Source organism: Eurytemora carolleeae, unplaced genomic scaffold (genome assembly GCF_000591075.1).
Source record: "Eurytemora carolleeae unplaced genomic scaffold, Eaff_2.0 scaffold252, whole genome shotgun sequence".
Classification (NCBI taxonomy): Eukaryota; Metazoa; Arthropoda; class Copepoda; order Calanoida; family Temoridae; genus Eurytemora; species Eurytemora carolleeae.
The window spans coordinates 21,058-46,738 of NW_019396306.1; the positions used below are offsets into that span (position 1 = coordinate 21,058).

The following is a 25,681-nucleotide window of genomic DNA, read 5'->3' on the forward strand; positions in this document are numbered from 1 at the left end:
TTTATTCACAGATTAACAGATTATTTTAAATGTGTTAGCTATTGCGATCAGTTTTTTTTAAACTTCTTTTTCAAATAATTTTTCTGTATTTCTATTATTCCCGAAATAGAACTTAAAACTAGTGATATATGTATCTATAATAACAAGTACAACTTTTTAAGTACGCGTTAACAATTTGCACTTAACTAGAACGTTGAAACAAATAAACTCGACATTTAATACACAAATTTACAACATGTACTTTTATGAAATGAACTGGGAAATGCTGAGAATGGTTTAGACACAAAAAGTTTGCAGTTTTGTAATGAATTGGAATTAATAGGTTTCTAGGAGAAAAGGGAAATTTTTAGTTCAAGAAGCAGCGTGAGTTAACAATTATTTAAATTTTCTTTACGCATTATTTTTTACTCTAATAAGATTATCACAACTGATCGATATTTCATTTCCCTTCGTAGTTATATTGAAGACAAGATTACAGGGGTCAATATATTTCCCTGCGTAGTTATATTGAAGACAAGATTACAGGGGTCAATATATTTCACTTCGTATTTATATTGAAGACAAGATTACAGGGGTTAAAATATTTACCTTCGTAGTTATCTTGAAGAAAAGATTACAGGGGTCGATATTTCATTTCCCTTCGTAGTTATCTTGAAGACAAGATTACAGGGGTTAATATAATTCCCTTCGTAGTTATCTTGAGGACAAGATTACAGGGGTCAATATATTTCCCTTCGTAGTTATATTGAAGACAAGATTACAGGGGTCAATATATTTCGCTTCGTATTTATCTTGAAGACAAGATTACAGGGGTCAATATATTCCCCTTCGTAGTTATATTGAAGACAAGATTTCAGGGGTCAATATATTTCCCTTCGTAGTTATATTGAAGACAAGATTACAGTGGTAAATATATTTCCCTTCGTAGTTATATTGAAGACAAGATTACAGGGGTCAATATATTTCCCTTTGAATTGATCTTGAAGACAAGATTACAAGGGTCAATATATTTCCCTTCATAGTTAAATTGAAGCAAGATTACAGGGGTCGATATTTCATTTCCCTTCGTAGTTATCTTGAAGACAAGATTACAGGGGTTAATATATTTCCCTTCGTAGTTATCTTGAGGACAAGATTACAGGGGTCAAAATATTTTCCTTCGTATTTATTCTGAAGACAAGATTTCAGGGGTCAATATATTTCCCTTCGTAGTTATATTGAGGACAAGATTACAGGGGTCAATATATTTCCCTTCGTATTTATCTTGAAGACAAGATTTCAGGGGTCAATAAATTTCATTTCGTAGTTATATTGAGGACAAGATTACAGGGGTTAATATATTTCCCTTCGTAGTTATATTGAGGACAAGATTACAGGGGTCAATATTGAGTTTTTCATCATTTTTTTCAAATAAATTCTTTATTTTCCCCCAAAATTCAATTATGTTCCCCAATTCTGCCAACCTTTCATAAAATTCCGCTCAGCGCAAACATACCTATCTTGTGAAAAAAAATGATTTTCTGGAAAATATACACCCCTTTTAAATTAACAGTGTAATTTTTGGGAATTTAGCGGTATGTGCGGGGAAAGCGACGGAATGACTAAAATCACAAACCTTAGAAAACTCCGCTGATTTTCTAATCTTAAAACTTGGCTATTTGGAAACAATATAAATAATAAGAACATTTATGGGAAGACAGGAGCGGGGAATACGATAAAACTGTGCAATAAAAACAATGATTATTGAAAATCTATACTTTAAAAAGTGGTCCATTATTTTTATCTGACTTGATATCAGTTTTATGCTGTAATGAATACGACCTAAATAGTGCTGACTATTCAGGCGGTTAATCATGAAACATTTTCTATATCATGACAACTACCGTTACAAGTGCTTTTCTTTATATCATCTAACTGAGTGAACTTGTTTGATCCTGATGCTTCAGGACCTGCTTCTAATTGATCACAGCTAACATATTCTGCATTTTCTGGGCTGTTTTTCATGATTCCCGCCAATTCTTGCTTATCCTCGGGAAAATTCCTCGCCATTTCTTGTTTAGTCTCAAGCTCCAATGGCTGATTTTCAGCCACTTCCTTCTTTTCCTCAAGCACATTTCCCGTAATTTCTTTCACATCTTCCAGCTGGTTAGGAGTGCTGTTTCCTTCCATTTCTCCCACATCCTGCAATGGGGGACAATTTCCATTGGCTGTTAACATTGCGGTTTTCTCAGGAAAATTAGTTTCTGCTAAAATTTTGTCAGATTCTTGTTTTATGGAATCTAAGGAGATCTCCATCTTATCGCTGGAATGTATTGGCGATGGTTGGTCGTCTTCTTGAGACTCGTGTGATAATATTTCGACAACGATGGTTTCGTTACCGTCGTCTTCATTCTGGGCATGAATGGATTCTTGAAGGAGTTTGTCCATCTCTGTGGGTTCGTCGTGGCGTCCGGTGTTCTCCACTATAGCAACGGTTTCAACTAAATAAATAAATAAAAAAATTATTAAATACATAAAAAAGGACCAAGGATAATCAATTTAATAAATAAATGGATAAATTGATAGAAGTACAGGAATATTAAAAGTGAATATAATTAGGTTGCCTGTTTAACTACAGGGTGTCACACGAAACATGACATTTAAAAAATCGTTATTTTTAGTTAAAACAACCTTTTGCTTCATTATCTTTTACTTTAAAATCAATTTTAATATAACATGACTCCCATATAATATTTTTATTGATCTTTGGTACCAAACAACTCAACAAATTATGGAAAAAGACATTCTAAACTATTCACCAACTGTCATGTTTTGTGGGACACCCTGTATTTGCACCTATTAAACGTCAAAACTGCTGAACCGGTCAGGGCTCACAAAAAAGGAAAAAGTTCCTGGCCGTTCGAAATTCAAAAACTTTGCCTTACAAATTTAGGTTTTAAAAATCCACAAATAAAAAATGAAACTTTGCGAATTGCAAATTCATAAATTGTTCCTCCTTTTATATTAAAAATAGTTGCAGTAAAATATTATTCAACGTTAAAAATGACAAGAATGTAAGCACGATGTGCATAGGAAAATCTATTAATTATATATGATGACCTAAAAAGAGTAACTTAGTTGTTGTAGTTTTATATAATAGTGAAAAAAGGCCGGAGAGGGTATTATTAAAAGAATAAACCAATATATAATTTACACTGAGCACACCTATTCCCTGCTGATTCCCCCACCAGAAGGGGAGAAGATTGCTGATATTACTGACCATCCTCTTGTGCCCCTTCTTACTCTTCTCCGGGGACCTCGCCACCTCAATCTCCCCTCCGTCCTTCAGCGGGGAGAGGGAGAGGTCCCTCATGGGTGTTTCTGTCGGGGTGTAGTAGAGGGACTGAGAGTCACTGAGCGCCATATCTCCCAGGTTCATATTCTTCTCAATATCCAGTATATCCTTCATCTCTGCCTCCCTAGATAGTTTAAAAGTTCAGAAATCCTCAATATAAGAGAAACTAATATTCCTGTTATTATCATTATTATTATTATTATCACTATTATTATTATTATCAAAACTTTCCAATATTATTTTTCATTGTCATATAAATGAGATAAATTGTCAAGATTAGTAAGTGTAGCTTATATTTTACTATTTCATAGTCATAAAACTCTCAATAATATTAAATATCTTAACATTTTTAATAGGATTTATCAAATCTTAAGGTTCAGTTTGTTCCACTGCATCCCCCCATCCCCACTATTTGGGTTTTAATAAATTATCAAGTACAATAGTTGGCAACAGAGAAATTAACCAATAATACACGAGGTGTGAAATAAAGCAAGGAGAACGAAATTATCTCACATTAGTTGACATGTTTTCAAAGATTAAATAAAAAAGTGTAAAATCAGAAAATAAAGATGAAAAATAATTGTACTTATTTTACTGTAAGATAGGCACTTAATTCTAAAAATATTACTATTATTAATAATTTTGTCGGACAGAAAAACTGAATTGACACTTGTGACGTGAGAATACAGCTGTACTAAGAGTGAACAAATTCTACGTTGCCATCTATTTGGAATTAACTATTAAAGGAACTGTAGAGTGAAGACGTAATATCAAGCAAACCTCCATAAAACAAAGTGTGACATACCCATTCACAAAGGTACCTTAAATTTTTCCCCTTGTTTCTATTTTTAAATCTTTGTAATTTCTGTTATCTTTAAAAGTAACTTTCGGATTAATGAAACAATCTTAAAGAAAGAAAATGGACGAAATCTTTTCTAATTGTTGATCAGATAAAGGTATAGTGGAGGGTTACTTGAAACTACGTTCAACTGTCCCTTTAATGCACCTTTTATCCATCTCCTCCTGCCACTCCCTGAGATCCTGGTCCCCGTATCCCTGTCTGCAAGAGGATAAGTCCAGGTACAAGGCCGGCATGTTGTCCAGAACCCTGAACATCACAAATATTCTTTTATTTTTAAATAATCCTGGGCTATTTGGAGTTAAAATGAGAATGACGAATGCTGGTTTTCGAGTTGATGAATATTCTGGTTTTCAGACTGATAACATCTGAACGGACAATCACAGTCTTCAAATACTTTTTAAAAACGTTAAATAAAAGCATGTTTCTTGTTATGAAAAAAATTGTTTAAAAAAAACATCGTCGAAATCGAACAAAGAAATTTGTTATATGCAATGACACATTATTTTTAAAAAGGTAATTCAATGATCTCAAATTTGTTTGTTTATTTAATTTAAATACGGACTAAATATTACCTGTTCAAAGTTTTCTGGGTATACTGCTTTGTTTCGCGGATTTTTAAATAATTCTGAGCAGAAAATTTCCTAAAATACGAAAAAAATCTTAATAATAAAAAATGCACTAGCTAGTTAACTAATGATTAATGACTATGCACTCGGTGTGCTCAATTTTAGAGTCACTTTTGGTACCGAGATGCAAGGTCGCCAGAATGTTGCATAATTTTGCAAGATTTTCAAAAACAATTTTTAAAAAATTCTTAAAAATTTTTTTCAGGATGTGCCAATGGATTAAAACTTTCACCTTTTTTCATTTTTTTTTCACAAAAATTGAAATATGCCCATCATATCAGTTACTATAGAGATAAACATGACTAGAATACACACAAAAATTGAAATATGCCCATCATATCAGTTACTATTGAGATAAACATGACTAGAATACACACAAAAAAAATAAAACCCTATCTTGACTGGAAAGGTGTGAGCCAAATGTGTTCTTGTGAACTGCGCAAAAAAAAATTAAAATCAATCATTATTTTTCAAGATTTTTGGCGCAAGTACTTTTAACCAAGGTAGAATGTTATTTTTTTTTGTTTGATTGTCTTTTGTCTTTTATTCCCGTTATTAACTTAGCTATTTTTTGTTATTTTATTATCTCGGATAATATGTCCTAAAATTTTATTTTATTTTCTCCGATAATTTGGCCTAAATGTTATTTTATTTTCTCAAATAATATGTCCTAATTTTAATTTATTTTCTCAGATAATATGTCCTAATTTTAATTTATTTTCTCAGATGATATGTTCTAAATTTTATTTCATTTTCTCAGATAATATGTCCTAAATATTATTTTTTTTTTCTCAGATAATATGTCCTAAATAGTATTTTATTTACTCAGAAAATATGTCCTAAATATTATTTTTTTTTCTCAGATAATATGTTCTATATATTATTTTATTTTCTCAGATAATATGTCCTATATGTTATTTTTTTTTTTCTCAGATAATATGTTCTATATGTTATTTTATTTTCTCAGATAAAATGTCCTATGTGTTATTTTATTTTATCAGATAATATGTCCTAAATGTTATTTTATTTTCTCAGATAATATATCCTAAATATTATTTTGTTTTCTCAGATAATATGTCCTAAATATTATTTTATTTTCTCAGATAATATGTTCTATATGTTATTTTATTTTCTCAGATAATAGGTCCTAAATGTTATTTTATTTTCTCAGATAATATGTCCTAAATATTATTTTATTTTCTCAGATAATATGTCCTAAATGTTATTTTCTATTCTCAGATAATATGTTCTATATTTTATTTTAGTTTCTCCGATAATTTGGCTGTAATGTTATGTTTAAATCCTACCTCAGTCTCTGCCTCTGGAATATGTAGTTTTCGTGGCACCTGGGGAAATTACAATTGTTATGATTGTTGATTTAAAAATGTATTCAATGCACACAAAATCTTAATAGACAAATTAAGATATAAAACAGTAAATTTTTTTTTTAAATGGAGCCATAGGCTTGATGTTATTTTGAAACTGGTGAATCAATGTTTCGTTGAATTTATCCTTAGCACTGACCTGTCCAGCTGACCGGTGGAATATCACTGACCTGTCCAGCTGACCGGAGGAATATCACTGACCTGTCCAGCTGACCGGAGGAATATCACTGACCTGTCCAGCTGACCGGAGGAATATCACTGACCTGTCCAGCTGACCGGAGGAATATCACTGACCTGTCCAGCTGACTGGAGGAATATCACTGACCTGTCCAGCTGACCGGTGGAATATCACTGACCTGTCCAGCTGACCGGAAGAATATTCGCGGATCTTTGTGATTTGATCAAAATATTGATCCTTCACTCCTGTACACTGGGCAGATCCGTAGGTTTTTATATCCTAGACAAATAGAGGGATAAAACTGGAAAAATATGACTTATATTCTCGACTTAAAACATAACTTTAATAACATTTGAAATATGAGACTAGTGTACAGTGTACACATCCCTCATCATATCTGTCAACATTTTCTTACAAAAGAGGACACATTATTGAGAGGCGCTATCGAGGACGCACAATAATTTGATCGTCAATATCTTATTCTTAAGATAAAGGTTGATCCTTTAAGGCCCGAATTCAATGAATAAAACAAGGTCGCTGAACTACATACTACCGGTTAAATTCTTGAATCGCCGATTCAAGGTTAAAGGTTCATGAGGATTTGAACTGGCCAAAGGTAGCGACCTCTCCAGTTCATTAAATTCGGTCCCTGGTTTCTCTTTCTTTACTTTGATAATTAAATGAAAAGTTACCTTAATTGATTTTGCCTGATTGTTATAGTTCTCTCTAACCTTCTCCATCTGCAACGTACAATTATCCCTGGATCAATCAATCAATATATTTAAACATGAGAACAGCAAGATTAAACCTTACAGCTCCCTCTCCACTTCAATAAACACAGACACAACGCTAGGATCTACTATATTATTTATACAGTGCTTAGGATCCATTCCTGTAAGAAATGGATCCGTATCCAGCACAAACATTTCTTTGAGTGTTGCTAATTTGGTTTCCCAAAAACAATTTTCAAAATTAGATTTCTTCTTAAATAAAATTCAAATTCTTAATTTTAATGTTAAAATTGTTTAAGGTAAATTTTATGGATAAAGATATAATGGCACTGTGTGTTTCTTTGCATTACTTTTATATTAATACTTATGTTTAAATATAAATCCCTGATTCTCTGACTCTGCTGATTATAGTTTTCTCGTAGTTTCTCTAACTGCTGAATCCTTAATGACAAGTGATAGAAATATAGATCCGGGGGGGGGGGATAGGGGGGGGGGTAAATAACCCCAATAACCCCCCTTATATCCGCCACTGCTTGTCATCGTCTTTTAATCAAATTAAATGCCATTTACAAAATATTAAGAGGAGAACAAGAGCATGTAATTGCAGAATGGTGAGAGCGGTTGGGGTGGGGATTAATAGTTACAGATGATCATGTTATTGCTCTATCAACCTGTATGTCTCGATGGAATCCACAACCTAAAATAATCAACTAATCAAACAATCAATCAACAATCAACCCAAAAAACAAAACATTATTATAATTTTTTTTAGACTAATTGATTCATTTTGTTTATTCCCACAAAGGGAACAGGAAGATTTAATATCCAGGGGCACTCTTGGTATTCAACATTTTTTTTTTATCGATGTTCCATTTAACAGAAAAGAATGGTACATAAAACAAAGACTTAAAATGAAGGGCCTTGGCCTTCAAAGCTTTAACCCCCATAAGCTCCCATATACACAGAACTTCCTGTAATATTTTTTAAATCAATCGATCAATGAATATGAAAATCTGATTTTACCTTTGTTAACTTTTTAGTTTTAGGTGGGAGCTGATCCTTACAGCAGCTGCAGCATCTACAGCATAGGCAGCAGCCGTAGTTCCAGAGTATATAATGAACCAGTTTACCTAGTTACAGCCATTTAATTTATCTCTATATATCTAGAAGGTTTATTAAGTACTGTTGATAATGCTGAGGGGATAAATTGTCTAAAAATATTCTGAAAATAAAATATTGCACCTGAAAATATCCAATTTATAAAAAGAGCTTTAAACTATCTAAAAATTAATATAATTTTTCTATAAATGAAAAGGCTGCCTAGAAGTGTGAGACCCAGAAAAGCTGCAGCCCCAGCAAACCCATAAGCCAGGGACATGTAGTAAACATTGTTCCTAAAAATAAACAATTAACATCATATCAGGGACGTTATATCACAAAAAACGTAGAATATTTGGAATAAACACAAAGCTAAAATACAAAATGTTAAGAAGCGTCAAAATAAAAAGGATTGTTAAAAGCATCGAATTAATGGAGAATTTTCAGTCCGATTCATTTCATTCTAATACGGGGACCAAAATTGTGAATAAGAACTTAAAACATCGAGTTTCTTGCTGAAGAAATTAAATATGGCTTTAGACCCTTTACTTTACCTGCTACTATAGGGATAAAACAAATGAACAAAGAATTAAATGATCTGTTTATTTGCTAACATTTTTATTTTCATAAAATCATTTTCTAAGAAACGCGATTAAAAATAACCCGGGACCGAATTTAATGAATTTAGCTACGTCGCTGAACTAGGTTCTACCGGTTCAAATTCATTACTTTCGGTCTCCGTCATCGTAAGGAAACATAAGTATTCAGTGTATTGAACCTGTATTTAATATTGAGGGAGAGTTTTATAGTTTCAGTAGAGTTACTAACACCATTATCCACATAACACCTATCAAGATAAAATATTATTTTCATTTTTTAAGAGAAAAAATATACCCAGTTTGTCTGGAACAATTTTTCAGAATTACAACAGGGGGGGGGAGGAGAGGTTTAATTAAGGATAATCTGGGTCGAAAAATTGGACCTCAAAAGGAAAGTTTTTCAATCCTTTTTGATACTTTCTACCTAAAAATTATTTCTGGGGCAAAAAATGACTTTTAATAAGAGGTTGGAGTGAGGGGGGGGAGGTTGATATAAGAAAAAATACACCCCTAGTTTTTATAAAAAATTAATAACTATGACCTGAACTGTCCACGATCTCTCCAACCATACTGGTCGATAAGTAAGGATCCGTTCTCCAGGATAGTGTAGTGGTTCTCCCAACTACTGTACGCACTGGAGAATAAGGAACTATTATTTTTCAACTAAGCCATCCCCTGGAAGTCATCATCATAGATTCGGATAAAATTAAAATATCTTATTAAGCTATGTAAGAGAGAAAGAAAGTTAAAACTAGAGTACTCTGTGACTTCTGGTTTGTGAGGTGTGAGCCTCTAAAGTTTCAGTCTCCAGACTGACCTCGGAAACTTCCAAGGCTGTGTAACTTTTTTGTTTTTCAAGATAAAGGCGAAATTTCAACTGCAATATTTTGTATAGAATAACTGGATAACTAATATAGGATTTGAGTTTCTTAGACCAATTTACTTCATTTTATTAGCAATCTTAATGAAATTTTGCATACGGGGATCATTGTGTTTGTTTTAATTAGAATAAAAGAAAATTGTGGAAACCTCAAAACTGACCAGACGGCTGAGAGTTTGGGAGAGAGGACTTGTAAATATTGAAAATAAGAAAGGAATGATTTATGAAAATATAAAGACATAACATGAAAAAATAGTACAGGACCATGTAAATTGTAATTTCGAGCTATTTCAATAATATCACAAAAGTCGTTTTCATGCATCTGTACAAAAGCAAATTTTAGTAAATATCTTGAGTAAGCTAGTTTTAAATCTTATGTATAAGGATAAGGCTTTAGACCACTGACGGAACTTGAACTATAGATCTGTAACCCCATCTCACCCCCTTCTCTTAGAAGAGCACAGACCACTGTCGGAACTTGAACCCTCAAGTGTTATATAATCAGGGGGCTTCCTTCACTTACTTGATATGGTCTGAGAGATCTATCTTATCCTGATAGGAGGGACAACTACCCTGGTCAGGGAATAGGCGGAGCAACTCATGTCTAGATACAAACCAAATTAATCCAATCAATTAATTAATCAATTGGTCCTCCAATATATAATAACTAATTCATCAAAACATTAATTTTCAAGTCATGGGAAAAAAAACACAGTCATAAATTTGTTTGCACACACGGGATTCAGGCACAATTAAACATTAAAGATATCAAGCATATAATTAATGTGTTATTATATAATATCAAACCTGTCAATCAATCAACTACAGGGGTGGTTTTCTTCTAAAAAATTTCCCCCCCATCCCTTTAAAGAAAATCATTTTTCCCTCCAGTAGTTACACTTTCAGGTGTTATTTACGCTGAATTGTGGAAAATAAATGATTTGTTGGGTAAAAGGTATGAAAAAAACTTGCCTTCTTAAGTAACATTCCCCAGGGGCCCAGTACCGACCCCTGGGGTACCCCTGACAGGACTTCACACCATTCAGAGAATGACCCATTTAGAACCGTACGTTGCATCCTTCCACTCAGCCACTCTGTGATCCATTTGTGGACGTTGCCCCTGATATTGTGAGCCTTGATTTTATCCAGAAGACGATTTATAGGCACCTTGTCAAATGCCTTGCTGAAATCTAGGTAAATTACGTCAACGCTGTCACCATCTTCAATCAGCGTGGTAACCCTGTCTAAGAATTCGAGAAGATTAGTGGTGCAGCTCTTGTTTTTTATGAATCCATGCTATTCTGAATATTTCTTATACAAATGGAGTACCGTCTGCAAAGCATGTATAATCATATGGTAGGGTGGACCGCGTCAGTTGTATCTCCCTTCTTTTCCTTACTCCCTGGTCCAAGCTGTATACGCTTAAGTAAAAAGATAGTTCATTAATAATTTCCCCTTGGTACCTGGATTTGTATTTCTCCGCAGTCCAAGCTATTAAGTAGACCCGGAGCTGTGAAGTTAAACCTAGTCCCGGATACAGGCGATAAACATTGGAGTCCAGTATACAAATCTCTACTGTCAACACTCTGCAACCTAGAGAAGAAGAACATTTCATAATCTCCATTTAGAAAAATGTGATATAGTTCTGGAACCAGATTTAATAAATATGAGAAATAGTTCTTGGACCAGATTTAATGAAAAAAAAAAAGTGGTTGAACCACACATGGCCGCGCCGGTTCATCCAGTTCTCTAGTTTGCCGGGTCAAGCTAAAAAGTGGTTGAACTACATAGATTATGCTGAACCCGTTCTCTTCAGCTTGAGCTGGCGGACAAGAGAACTAGTTGAGCCGGCGGTACGTTCATTTTTCAGGGGTATATAATATATACATATTTTTTATATTTTTTAGGGTTTCCGCAAAGATTTTCTTTGGTTAAAATATTACATAATTATGCATTTATTACAAACTACCGTGACCAAGATTGGACTGAGTTTATTTTTATTAAGCTTAAAACTTTTAGAAAAACAGTTTACCAATTTATATATATAGAACATTATTATTATTATTAAAATTAACAATAGATGTGTTAATAAAATGTTAAGAAAACTTTATTTTAAAAAAGTTCCACTAAAATGCTTGTAGTTTAAAAATCATAATTCCTCTCTGAAATCAGACATTAATGAATTTGACCTCGGTCGCTAAACTACAGGTCACCGGTTCAAATCCTGAAGCACCGACTTAAGTTAAAGTTAAAGATACAGGAGGCTTTGAACCGGAGGTAGGTAGATCAGCAACATCTCTAATTCATCAAATCCCAGGATGAATTTTCATCCGAAGTAAATATTTTATTGTAATATTTTACCTGACAGCAGTTTGACAATCACAGGTAGGAATCCATCCTTCTATTCCTAGCTCTTCAATATTCTAAAATATATGTTTTAATTTTCTATTTTGATCTATATTGGCATGTCTGTCAGTATCCAAAAATCGTCAAAACAGCTAAACCGATATGGATCATTTTTTTTGTGGCAACTCACAAGACCCCAGGGAAGGTTTATGGACGTCAAATTTGAAAAGCTTTGTGAAAAACGGCTCAGTTTATTATTTTAAAATTGCACCAATTGGAACAGAAAAATCCACGAAATTGTTTGTTTATTGTAGAGCATAATGGACAATGACGAATAAAAAGCCAAATTACACATCTACCCTAGACCATAAGCTTTCCCCCCTAATATTTAGACCGAAAAAGATAAGTTTTCTTGCAATAATTTATCATTCGTTGCTGCTTAATTCTGGAGAAATTTCTTAGAAAATTGTACACTTGACAAAGTACCCAAAATATCTCTCAAGAATCTAAAATACCTTGAGTTGAATTAAACCTAAGGGAACCTGCTGAATATTCGTGAAAGATATATCTGAACCACGACAATAATGAATTAATAATTAAAATAGATAAACAGACAACCAATTTTAAATAAATATACAAATATACAACAAAAAATAAACAATAATCCAGAATAATCAATAATGTTTTTAAAATATCGTCAAATCTATAATTCTTGTAAAACAAACTTGAAACTTCAAATAGTTTTTAATGTTTAATCAAGATATTGAAATATAGTCTGGTTCCTAGATGTTTAAGATTAGGTGTAGAACGGAAGGTTTGCGAGCAAACTGTCCTCAGTAAACGGTTATCCCGGAGTAAGAGTTTAGTCAGAGACAGATCCGTCTCAGGAGGAACCAGCTCTAGGAGAGGGTTTGCACTTAAATCCAGATAAACAAGATCACGGTACCCGGAGATATCTCCGAAATCGAACTCAGAAAGGCTGTTCTCCGACAGGTTTAAGTTCCTGAGAAACGGAGCAGAACAGTTCAGAATCGGGTTCGAGGTTAATCTGTTCCCGGAGAGATTGATCAGCTCCAAGTTCTTTACGACATTGCAATCGAGGAGGATTAGGTCGGGGTCCCTTGTGTTTAGGATCTCCAACCTGGCCAGGGAGAAGAACACTTTGAAGTTCTGGACAGAGGAAGGGTCTATCAAACATCCGTCGAGGAGCAAGGACTCAATAAACCCAACGCTCTGGGTTGTTATATTAACATGAGTCAGAGGTTTAGAACACCCGGATATAATTAGATGTTTGGTGTTGGGAACCATGGAGAATATATACTCCGGGTTACTGTCCTTACAGGACGCTTGGTTAATACTCCCGTCCTCGGAGTGCGTACAAGAGCAGGTATCCGGACAAGGAGAGAAAGTGATATTCGTCTTTTTCTCTTCCTCAACACCAAACACACCCACGAGTAACACAGCCCAGATAATAAGCTCCATTTTAAATAAATTACATCTGAAAAAAAACTGGTCAAAAATGCCCATTATCCTTGGCACATTGCCACGATCACCGTTTTTTAAACCCATACTTCTTCATCTCATAGAAGAGATCTGTTTTCGAACTGCCGAGATTGACGATTTTAGGACAGCCGTCTCTATCCTTCTCCTGTACAGTACATTCCTTACAGTAGTACGCATCAGAGATTCCAGGTCCTCCACAGATTACACATCTACCCTAGGGATATAAAACCAGATTACATGGTTACCCTTGGGAAATAAAATAAGATTATATACACTAGGGATATAGAACCAGATTACATATTTAACCTCGGAATATAAAATCAGATTATCTACCCTAGAGATATAAAATCAGATTACATATTTAATAAAATCAGATTATCTGCCCTAGGGATAAAAAACAAGAATACATATTTACCCTCGAGATATAAAACCAAATTGTATAACTACCCTCGTGATAAAAAGCCAGATTACACATCTACCCTAGGGATATGAAACCAGATTGCATATCTACCCTAGGAATAAAAATCAGATTACATATCTACCCTAGGAATATAAACCCAGATTATATATCGGANTACCCTCAGGAATATAAAACCAGATTATATATCGGATAAAAAATCAGATTACATATTAATCCTAGGGATATAAAAATCAGACTACATTTCTAGGGTATAAACCAGAATCAAGATTACATATCTACCCTCAGGATAAAAAATTAAATTTCGTATCTACAAAGGATATAAAACCCAATTATAGATGAATATTAACCTGATAAGATCCGTAGTTGCACTCGTCGCAGATACGTACAAGCGTACAGGGGCGTACATAGGAATCACAGATCACACATTTCCCATCACACTTCTCACATAACCTTCCTAAACAGACAAAATACTCAACCAATCAGCATCTTCCCAGGTCATCATTTATCCAATCCGCAGCTTCCTAGGTCATCATTTATCCAATCCGCAGCTTCCTAGGTCATCATTTATCCAATCCGCAGCTTCCTAGGTCATCATTTATCCAATCCGCAGCTTCCTAGGTCATCATTTATCCAATCCGCAGCTTCCTAGGTCATCATTTATCCAATCCGCAGCTTCCTAGGTCATCATTTATCCAATCCGCAGCTTCCTAGGTCATCATTTATCCAATCCGCAGCTTCCTAGGTCATCATTTATCCAATCCGCAGCTTCCTAGGTCATCATTTATCCAATCCGCAGCTTCCTAGGTCATCATTTATCCAATCCGCAGCTTCCTAGGTCATCATTTATCCAATCCGCAGCTTCCTAGGTCATCATTTATCCAATCCGCAGCTTCCTAGGTCATCATTTATCCAATCCGCAGCTTCCTAGGTCATCATTTATCCAATCCGCAGCTTCCTAGGTCATCATTTATCCAATCCGCAGCTTCCTAGGTCATCATTTATCCAATCCGCAGCTTCCTAGGTCATCATTTATCCAATCCGCAGCTTCCTAGGTCATNAAATTACAAAATTTAGTATTTACCAATAGCTACTCCGGCCTGCTTTCGACAGAAGATGAGATCTGGATGATGTTTCGCCATTTTTTACAAGAAAACTGAAATACAATAGGTTCCTTACATTGAAATATAATATTCAATATTTAATGGTATTTAATAAAATTATGAGTCCACAATTTTCACTAGAATATGATTAATAATCAATATATGACAGCGGAGGCCGTAGAAATTTTATCAAAAACAAATAAAGCTCCGCATCAAAATCATCTTGTGATTTTTTCCGATTGTTACAAAACGATTTCAAGCGAATCAACAAATTAAAAATGCCGCAACATTTATTCATATAGATCCTTATTCTAAACCGGTTTGTCCTGATCCTTCAACCAATCAGAAGACATGAGAATATGTTTCAACCAATAGTAAACCAGAAAACGCCCAGCATTCTATTCCTCTATACAAATTCTCTATCAATTGCAAAAATGGCAGCAGAAAACGAAGAACCTATTTCTGAGCAAGAAAAGGTATATAAAATGTTTTGGGGAGTTTTGTAATCATTGAATTGGATAGAAAAAAGTATTTTGTCAATAAATATAAAATATTCATTTTAAGTATTGACAAATATCTAAATTTCATGTTTTTAAGGTCCAAATCGCCGCCGATTTTATCCTTCACTCGCCGCCTGGAGAATTTAATGAAGTTTTCAATGGTAAGTAAAATTTGTTACATCTCACTTGTTCAATCTAGGTGTTTTCTCCTTGGGTATGTGACCGAAAGATATATCATACAGAACTACTTTTCTACGGACGACTAGAAGAGTTCAAATCATCATATTATTTTAGATTTTTTCAAACGTTTTGCGTGCTCTGGCTTAACAATAACTTAACTAACTATTGCTCTAACCTTTACAAATATTCTCTGAAGTGTTACAGTTACAAAATGAGAATGAAAAGTACTTAATTAAGGATTATGGCTAAAGTCTTCTCAATCCTATAAAGTTATTTTTTTTAAAGTGACATGTCCGATTCACAACGGTTCCCTAATACGCCTTTTCAAGGTTTAAGAATGACACATTTAGAGCTCGGAAAACGCATATATCTTCCACATTATTAATCAAATAAGGTTTAAACATGCATAATCTTCTCAAAAGAAGTGTCAGTAGAAATTACACGGACAGTCTCAACTATATTTAATTGGGTAATGGGATATAAGTCTCCACTCTCTACTCTCTACGTGAATAAGTTCCCCCTGTATTCTAGATGTCCGAGTACTGCTGAACAATGATCCCCTGCTACGCGAGGGAGCTAGCGGCGCCTTTTCCCAGTACAACAAGGACCAGCTCACGCCCGTCAAGATCGAGGGGTCGGAACTTTTCTGCCTCATCACAGAGCATAATGATCTGGGCGGAGGACGGTTCGGAGACCCGCGCTCCAAACAATCCTTTAAATATGATCATCTTAGGAAGGAAGCCTCTGATTATAAGGTTAGGAATGGAATAACTTCAATTTTGTAGTTTTATTTCTAATTGTAATTTGTAAACTCTTTTAGTTCTTGCAACATTTTGGAGATTATTAAAATAAAAATTTTGCTGTGTGTCAATTTCTTGTGTATACAAGATTAAAACTAAAGAATTTCCCCCTAAAATCATCAAAATCAACAAAAACCGGAGAGCTACTTCTTAATAAAATGATTTGATTAACGAAGGGGAAGGGGAATTATTTTTCTGGAAAAAAAAATATCGCTCACTAGTATTTGTTCAGCCCTGGAGCTCCCATGGTGAGCTGGAGGAGTTGAGGTCTGCTGTAGAGGCCGAGGTTACCAACTACACCTTAAACCATTACAAGCACGGAGTACCAGCAGTCTTCGTCAAGGTAAACGTTTAGTAAATCTTTATTTTTTATCACAATTTTTTTGTTCCTGAACTAATTTCTAAATTGCAGTGTTATTTGTATTCAAATAGATGAACCAACAGGGGCTGACGGGCGTGATGTCTAACTTTATTCGTGGGGTTAGGGTTGCCATAAAAATATATGGTTAAAATAGGTGAAGCAAAAAGGGTTAGAGCCTAAGATTTTGGAGAGGGAAAATCAACAGGACGATACAAAGTGTCAATTTCAGAAAATGGAATTTGTTCATTCGAATTTTAAATTCCTAATTTCCTTAGAGATTTAGTCGTTATCACTATTTTTTCTAAAAGTATTAAAAATGTCGATCAATCATATTAAGTTTGATGGTTTACCACAACGGGATTGATTTTGAATAAATATATAGCATCGATATGTAAAATAAAATTTAATATAAAAACCACAGTGATGAATCTATGCTGCAGGATACAGAGGAGGGTAAAATGTTGATTGCTTGTATTGAAGATCATCAGTTCCAACCCAAGAATTATTGGTAAATTTTAAAATGTTACAACGCTGATAATTTACCCTTCTAACTTTTTCACTCAACATTTGGACAAACATAGAATAGAAATAAATATGTGAAGTGAAAAAGTAGAAAAAAATTGAAAGAAGAGAGGGAAGAGAAACAAAAAAAGAAAATTCAATTAAAAACAATTTAATTCCTAAAAATCATAATAAGGTAGAATTAAGCTTAAATTTGTTTAGATGCAATCTTCATTATAAATAATGGAAGTTAGGTTGTAAATATCTATTATCTAGGAATGGAAGATGGAGATCAGAATGGAGTTTAATTATATCTGGAGACCAAGCTGAGGTTACAGGAACTCTTAAGGTGAATGTCATAAGTTTACTTTGTTTTTTCAAGAAATGAAAACAAAAATGTTAAAATTTGTTATGAGAACATTATTCACCTCGGGTAAATTAGCGTAAAATGTATCTTGTTTTTGTAAATTTTCTCTTCAGAGAAATTATTTGAATGGTATTAATTTAGCCGTTAATTTACCTATATTCACAATTTATTTTTACATGATCAGCTTTAGCTTAATTTGAACAAGTAAATGAAGTAGCCCTTAATTTTATTGCAAGACATAAATTCTGCTATATCTCAATCTATCTGCTGCACAATTCCGCAAGTTATGCTTTAATAATGTCACAAATATATGATAATTAATTTAAATAAGAAGTATCGTTTATTTAATAAACTAAGATTAAAGAGTACTGCTGGAAATCAAGCAATTAACGCTTTTAACGCAGAGTCACTGAAATTACATGAACAGTCCGTTTAATCCGTATATCTAGGTGCAGGTTCACTACTATGAAGAGGGGAATGTCCAGCTGGTTTCCTCCAAGGAGGTCAAGGACTCCATTACTATATCGGTAAATATATGATAAACATATTCTTGATGAGAGGGGGGGGGGCAATGCTCAGATTTGATTAATAATGAAGTAAATTCGTCTGGTTAAAAACTCATTCATGAAAATTTAGACTGCAGTTTACAATTGACATGGTTAGAAACACATTAATAAACTCTATAAGAATTACTATACTATGTATTGAAGTATGCCGAGTATAGTGTAGTGTGTACTGAACAGTGAACAGTGTAGTGAAGTGTAGTATGTACTTATACAGTGTATTGAAGTGTAGTATGCACTGTACACTGTACAGTGAAGTGAAGTATAGTGTAGTCAACGATGTACTGTACACTTTACAGTGTAGTAAAATGTAGTATGTACTTGTACAGTGTATTGAAGTGTAGTATGTACTGTGCAGTGTGCACTGTTCAGTGTAGTGAAGTTTAGTATGTACTGTACACTGTACAATGTAGTGAAGTGTAGTATGTACTTTAACTGTACGGTGTATTATGTACTATACACTGTACAGTGTAGCGAATTGTGTTATGTACTTTGTGAAGTACATACATGCACCATACAGTGAAGTTCAGTGTATTATGTATTGTACAGTGAACCATGTACTGTACAGTAACGTGTACTATGTACTGTCCAGGACGCTGGTGAGGCTGGTAAGATGCTGGTACAGCTGATGGAGGATAGTGAGTCTGAATATCAGACTGCTATCAGTGAAAACTATCAGACTATGTCTGAAACTACATTCAAGGCTTTACGTAGACAACTTCCCGTCACTAGGTTAGTCACCACCTTATATTTTATAAATGGGGGCTAAATAAGATAAAGGCCTCACTTTATGTAATATATTATTTCCTCTTTTTGATAACTTTCTTCCATGAAAATTCATTAATATATCCTACTAAAAAAGGGGGGGGGGTGAGCATGATATAAAGGATGTAATTCTTATTTTAGTAAACTGAGGTATTTAAATTTTAATGAAAAGGTTAAAAAAGAAACTCTAAAACTCTGCCACAGAAGAACTATCATTTTCGCTAAATTATTGAACTATCTTACTACATCACTTAGGTTTAGAAATAAATGTTCTCACAAAAAATGTAAAACTCGAGATTCCGATTTCATTTAGAATTTTTTCAGTCTAAACATAATCAGTTTTTAATAATACAATATTTTCCAGGACAAAGATTGACTGGAACAAGATTGTCTCTTACTCCATTGGAAAAGAATTAAGAAGCCAGTGAAGATCCGTAATTGATCATTAAGTACACAAATGATTTATGCTTGAACAGTAAGGATCTATAATTGATCATTGACTATATTAGTGATGTATTATTGATCATTTATTACATAATTGATAATATTTTTGAGCATTGAGTACAGTATTGATCTATAATTGATTATTGAGTAGCGTATTGATTTATTATTGATCATTTATTACAGTATTGATCTTTGATTGATCATTAAGTAAAGCAGTGATCCATAAAGGATTATTGACTACAATATTGATCTTTGATAGATCATCGAGTACAGGAGTGATCTTTGATAGATGATCGAGTACAGCAGTGATCCATAATTGATCATTTTCTACATCATTGCTCCATGACGGATCATTGAATAGCCCGCCTACAATCTTTAATATGTCAATGTTAAAAAACCAACTTGCTCCCAATATTTTACATTATACTACAAAGATAATTTTTATAAGCCCAGTAACCCCCTCCTGTACTAGTGTTTTAAGTCCCCCCTTTATAGGAACTCCCGGTGCCATATTTCCTTATGTACCACCCCCTTCCTAAAATTTTCTGAAGGCCAAAAGTTTCAATGATTAATAAATTGTGATTTTTGTGTGATTAGCTTAGACTTGTTTGTGCAATTGACACTTTTTTCCATCAAACCATTCAATTTTTCACTGAAAGACACTTTCGTATATTTTGTACAATTACTTTTTTGGAACCCAGCAACAATCCATTTAATGAATTTTCTAATATTTATATATTGTGCGTCCGAAATATATTTAATAAATTGAATAAAGTTAAACTATTTTAAAATAAAGGCTTCTTTTTGTGGAAGATGTATGAACAAAGATTTAGTTTTTGGTAAATTTCAAGGATTTAGTGGCATATTTATGTGTCCACTCCCTACTGTGTCCCTCAAATTCTGCTGGAATTAATACGATATATTTGGTTTGGACATTTAAGATTGAATGTAATGATTATAATGTAGTGTCTTACGAAACATGACTGTAGCAATACGACTTGAAAGTATCCTTGTTCTTAGAATTTATTTATTATTTATCAACCTACTTTAACATGCATGTTTCTTGAAAGTAACCTCGAAATACTAAAACAAAAATTTAAATTTTTTCTGGCGTTTTTTACGCTTCTCACAATGGAAACTGGATTACTCATGGCATACCTCTGACAATGAAAGGCGAAAGACACACTCCTCGTGTTTTAAAGCGATGGGACAACATTCTGAGCGGGTTATTTTTCTTTAAAAAATCTGTCCACGTGGGAATACACGTTAACAGTGACTGCTTTACTGTGGAATCAGCAAATATTTCTGAGAGAGATTATAATTGGTATCATGGGTGTTTCTAATCTAGGGGGTACACCTAAATCACCTTGAACCTACCTGAATACAGTTAAGGCTATAGGAAGTCTTCTAATTTCTTTCTAAATTACTACAAGACACTGATACAAGTAATGCAGCTGACAAAGAGTAACTCTCATTACAACAATGTAAGCAATAACTTGCATTGATGGCCAATATCAAACACAACTGGAATAAATACAGAAACTCGAGAGCTGATATTGAAATACTATAAATTGCCTGGTCAGCTATTGAAACTGCATATTAACCATCCTGGTGGGGGGGGGTATACAGCTAATTGAATGAGCAAAACAGGACAGCCAGGAAACAAGAAGTTTGGAAAAATAATTATCTGCATTCTGCATTAAAAACATGTAACAATAAAAATCTGATAAAAATGGAACCAAGAGTGTAGAGAAGAATAGTGCTACTGGTGGTGCAACAGCAGTACAATGATGGATACAGCTATTACTTTGTGCTTAACTAGCTATAATAGTGGGGGTATGGGAATTGATAAACAGAACTTTATAAGTTTGCTATCTTGGTTCTTAGACATTTTATGCATTCATGATAAATATGTTTTGTAGTGATTAAAAATCAATGTTTTCTATTTGTGCATAATTTTGCATATTTTTTCTCTTTTCTTTTGGAAACCTGTATTTTCAAAAAAAGAATTATTTAAACTTTAAACTACACCATTTATATATGTATTTATATCTTTGTGTGTGAATAAATCTTTACAATAATAAATTTCCTTTATAAAAAATGAAAAATAAATAAATTGTTAGTTAGCAAAATTGGCGGAATTACAGTTTTTTTCGTGAATTTCTTAAAATTTTACAAAAAAAATAATTTGTTGTTATTCTGAACATTCATAAACCGTCTCTAGGGTCACGTGAGGTCTGGCACAAAATTTCGGCCTAATCGGTTCAGCCGTTTTGAAGTTAATTGGATACAAACAGACAGACATATTAGGAAAGTATATACAGAGCGTCCCATATCATATTAAATTATCAACAATCTTTAACGCCAAAATACGCACATAATACGCGAAAAATCTAGCATTTTCTGCCAACAAAATTTTCTATTAGCCTTATTAAAAATTTTAAAATGATTCATTCTTCTTAAATTTTCTGATTTGTCCCCCAAATCGTAATTTAGACCCATTGACGCGGTCTAATTTGATGAGGGACACCCTGTATATATAGAAGAATTCGGGGGCGAACGTTTGTACATGAGCTTTCTTTTATAGTGGTGCAAGTTTTTACAGAAGGTTGCAATTAATAAAATATTTTATTGTGATAGAAAATACAATTTTTTTCAGATTTTCTCGCGGTCCTCGAGATGGTTTGAAATATTTTATTTCTTATCGTCTTGTTCTTAGCTTTGAGCTCTTAGGTCTGAAATGGAAAGTTGATTAAAACATTTCGAGTTAACGAACCCCTTGGCCTTTTGTCTGCGATTTTCAAGATTTCATGCGCTCAGCCAACTAAATCGGAATGCTTTGACAGGATGTAATATTTATTTTTAAAAGTTTCTCCTAAATATGTAACCTAGAAAGGTGGCGTTTTCTAAGAGAAATCGTTTCAAACTGTACTATAGGTCGCACAAATTAAAACATGATTGGAAAGGCATCGGAGTCTTCTTAGAACGTGATTTCTTGTAGATCTTTCTCTTTTATTAAAACATCCTTTACCTGGCAGATTTAACCCTCTCCCTGTTCTGCTCTGGATCTGTATATTGTAAATACAACCCGGAGAGATCCAGATCCATTCCGTCCTTTTCTCTGGAATATTTGGGTGTTAGTTGCTGCAAACTTTATTTTTGAAAATTGTGAATTTTGTCTTCCCACAATTTGGAAATCACAGGTTCATATTATTTTGTTAAAGGGATTGTAAGCGTAACTGCTTGATTCACTACGGTACCCTTGCAACCTTCATATGATCATTAATGTGGAAGATATTGTTGTTTTCCTAGGTTTTCAGGTGTTTAATTTTGATAATTTATGTTTTTTTCTGCAGTTGAAAACTTGAAATGCGCGAGTCGGATATTGAGAATCCACAATTGAAAGTTCTCGATTCTTAAAATATAAACATCAATATCTGATTCCTACTTAAGATTAAGCTTACATCGGGCATTCTAATCTTAGCATGTAGGTTTATTTAAAATCACGCTTACCGCCTTAAACAAAAACCTGAATGTAGTGGGGGTCAATGACGACATTAAAGAAGCTATTTTTAATTAGACCTACCTTTCGTGGATTGATTCACTTGATTTTCTCATATTATTCCCCGTGTAGGCAACACATCTGAAGGTTATAATTAGTGTTTTTTACATTTTTAAAAGCAACAACTTTTTTTAAATATTCTATTCTATATTTTCTATCCTGGGCTGCATAGGCTTATTTTGTCGCTTAGATTTTTTAAGTAACTTCTTTTGTATACGGTCGCGGTATAGTTTATAAAATTCTCTTTTCTTACACTTTTTAAAAAATAATTGTTAAAATATTAAAAAATTCTCTTAATTAAAGTTTTGAAAAATCGAAACCATTTTTATACAGTTTAACCCAGAACTTATAAAATGTCATTTTCTTAAAATTAAAAATATATTGCGTACCTAAGCTGCCATTCTCCAATTTCTAAACACTATCAAGCAATCCTTCCATCTCTCTCTGCTGCTCTTGCTAGAAAATTTAATTTCTTTTTTTTTAATATTTTTATTTCAGTTCTTTATTAAACCTTTAACCTCTGATACTGTACAGTGGATTTTATTATACAAACTTACATCACTAAAAATTGTTTAGTTATCCCAAATGTTTTATAAGGTCTTTATTCACAGAATTTTATCTTTTCAGGGGAAATAAAATCATGATTTGGGAAATATGAAAAGAAATAAAAAGCTTGGATGTTGGTTTCCCAAAGTCCTTTTTTCAGAAAAAAAGTTAACACCGCGTTTTCACCCATTTTTCCCACTTTTTATTTTACTAATCTAGAATTAAAGCTAAGAAAAATTTAAAAAAAGATTCATAATAAAATGGGGAATAAAAATATTTTATGAAAGGTAAATTATCGTTAAAGAAATATATACCCCTGAAATCTGTTTAATATAATATTTAACAGGTGCACCCTGCCAACTATTTTCTACCTGAAGGTCGGATAGTTCTGATTTGGCTGTTTGCAACATACCCCACACCTTCTTCAGCTTTCGGGTCTTTCCATTAGCTTCCTCCTGTACAGTGTACAGTGTACAGTGTACATAACAAGTATAATTGATTTATTGATCGCTAATGTTAGAAATAAATTCGATTTCTTGATTGATCTTTAATTTCTGGCATCGTGCCATATACTGATAATGTATTTATTTAACCTATTAATAGATTGAATTAATGATTAATTAATTGATTGACTGAATACCTGAAGGGATGAGTATTTCTCCTCTATATCAACCCTCTCAGCTTCAACAGCTTTTAATTGATCCCTGAATATTTTAACCATTATTTTCTGTTTTAAGCATTTAGTCCTATAAGTTTGTACGTAAATAGCAACTTTCAACTAGGAGAAGGTTTTAGAAGTTCTTTATGTATTTTTAAAAATGCTACCTTTAGGAATTTTCTTTGTCTGTATTTTATGATCCAGCTACCTACTTAAGAGTTTGCTCCGCATTGTATGCTCAAGCTACCTACCTAAGAGTTTGCTCTGTATTGTATGCTCAAGCTACCTACTTAAGAGTTTGCTTTGTATTTTATGCTCAAGCTACCTACCTATGAGTTTGCTCTGCATTGTATGCTCAAGCTACCTGCCTAAGAGTTTGCTCTGTATTGTAAGCTCAAGCTAGATACCTAAAAGTTTGCTCTGCATTGTATGCTCAAGCTACCTACTTAAGAGTTTGCTCTGTATTGTATGCTCCAGCTACCTACCTAAGAGTTTGCTCTGTTTGTATTGTATACTCTAGCTCCCTACCTAAAAGTTTACTCTGTCTTGTATGCTCAAGCTACCTACCTAAGAGGTTGCTCTGTTTGTATTGTATACTCTAGTTCCCTAACTAAGAGTTTGCTCTGTTTGTATTGTATACTCTAGCTACCTACCTAAGAGTTTGCTCTGTTTGTATTGTATACTCTACCTCCCTACCTAAGAGTTTGCTCTGTTTGTATTGTATGCTCAAGCTACCTACCTAGAAGTTTGCTCTGTATTGTATGCTCAAGCTACCTACCTGAGAGGTTGCTCTGTTTGTTTTGTATACTCTAGCTCCCTACCTAAGAGTTTGCTCTGTTTGTATTGTATGCTCCAGCTCTTGAGCACTCTCTTCTAATAACCTTTCCTGTTCTTCAGCCTAAAAAAAATATCTTTAAATTATTTTAGAAGTAAATATTTAAACAAAGTTCAAGTGTACCTCTCATCCCTGTCATGTGTGTAACATTATCATAAAGTCGTCTTTCTATTTAAGAGAATTCTGGCTATCACTGTATAATAAGTTAGCACTAAAACTATTTGCTTTGTTTAGAAACAACATTAAATACACTTAATTATTACTAAAATCATATTAACAGTTTCTGGTTCTGGCTGTATACCTTATCTAGTAAATTCTCCCCTCCAACAATTATTTTCTTCTCAAGTGCTGCCAGTTTCTGCTTTATAGCCTCCTGGTCAGCTTGGGCCTTCTCCAACTCCTAGATTTATTCATTTATTCATCCTTTTATTCATACATCTATTTATTCATTTATTCACCTTATCATTTATTCATTTATTCATTTATTTATTTATTCATTTATTCATTTATTCATTTATTCATTTATTCATTTATTC

General features: G+C 33.4%; 5 protein-coding genes across 5 annotated transcripts in view; 1 reads left to right on the forward strand and 4 right to left on the reverse strand.

The window, feature by feature from the left end:
* Positions 1-60: 60 nt before the first annotated feature.
* Positions 61-10,751, reverse strand: LOC111700602 (uncharacterized). The gene is made up of 15 exons (XM_023471574.1): positions 10,666-10,751; positions 10,217-10,297; positions 9,355-9,447; positions 8,993-9,061; positions 8,437-8,510; positions 8,140-8,246; positions 7,788-7,813; positions 7,501-7,557; positions 7,078-7,144; positions 6,564-6,664; positions 6,130-6,168; positions 4,769-4,837; positions 4,341-4,442; positions 3,205-3,458; positions 61-2,480 (listed from the first exon to the last, which is right to left on the reverse strand). The coding sequence occupies exons 1-15, from the start codon at positions 10,749-10,751 to the stop codon at positions 1,852-1,854; spliced, it is 1,854 nt and encodes a 617-aa protein (XP_023327342.1). The 3' UTR covers positions 61-1,851.
* Positions 10,752-11,120: 369 nt separating this feature from the next.
* On the reverse strand, positions 11,121-13,560 carry LOC111700598 (toll-like receptor 7). Its single transcript, XM_023471571.1, has 4 exons — positions 12,822-13,560; positions 12,555-12,607; positions 12,055-12,116; positions 11,121-11,286 (listed from the first exon to the last, which is right to left on the reverse strand). Exons 1-4 carry the CDS (start codon positions 13,519-13,521, stop codon positions 11,136-11,138), a joined length of 966 nt encoding a protein of 321 aa, XP_023327339.1. The 5' UTR covers positions 13,522-13,560; the 3' UTR covers positions 11,121-11,135.
* LOC111700601 (PHD finger-like domain-containing protein 5A) overlaps positions 13,537-25,681 on the reverse strand; it is a 15,550-nt gene continuing 3,405 nt past the window's right edge. The window contains exons 3-5 of the mRNA XM_023471573.1: positions 15,045-15,118; positions 14,311-14,417; positions 13,537-13,756 (exon numbers count right to left, since the gene is read on the reverse strand). Coding sequence (XP_023327341.1) covers positions 13,589-13,756; positions 14,311-14,417; positions 15,045-15,102 — 333 coding nt within the window. The 5' untranslated portion in view covers positions 15,103-15,118 and the 3' untranslated portion in view covers positions 13,537-13,588. The remainder of the gene's footprint in view (positions 13,757-14,310; positions 14,418-15,044; positions 15,119-25,681) is intronic.
* LOC111700600 (F-actin-capping protein subunit alpha) lies at positions 15,431-20,645 on the forward strand. Its single transcript, XM_023471572.1, has 9 exons — positions 15,431-15,539; positions 15,661-15,724; positions 16,275-16,498; positions 16,776-16,886; positions 17,345-17,412; positions 17,682-17,754; positions 18,222-18,299; positions 18,928-19,067; positions 19,465-20,645. The coding sequence occupies exons 1-9, from the start codon at positions 15,498-15,500 to the stop codon at positions 19,526-19,528; spliced, it is 864 nt and encodes a 287-aa protein (XP_023327340.1). The 5' UTR covers positions 15,431-15,497; the 3' UTR covers positions 19,529-20,645.
* Positions 23,518-25,681, reverse strand: part of LOC111700603 (kinesin-like protein KIF3A) — a 12,344-nt gene continuing 10,180 nt past the window's right edge. The window contains 5 exon segments of the mRNA XM_023471575.1: positions 23,518-23,562; positions 24,024-24,107; positions 24,293-24,356; positions 25,132-25,208; positions 25,447-25,545. Coding sequence (XP_023327343.1) covers positions 23,518-23,562; positions 24,024-24,107; positions 24,293-24,356; positions 25,132-25,208; positions 25,447-25,545 — 369 coding nt within the window.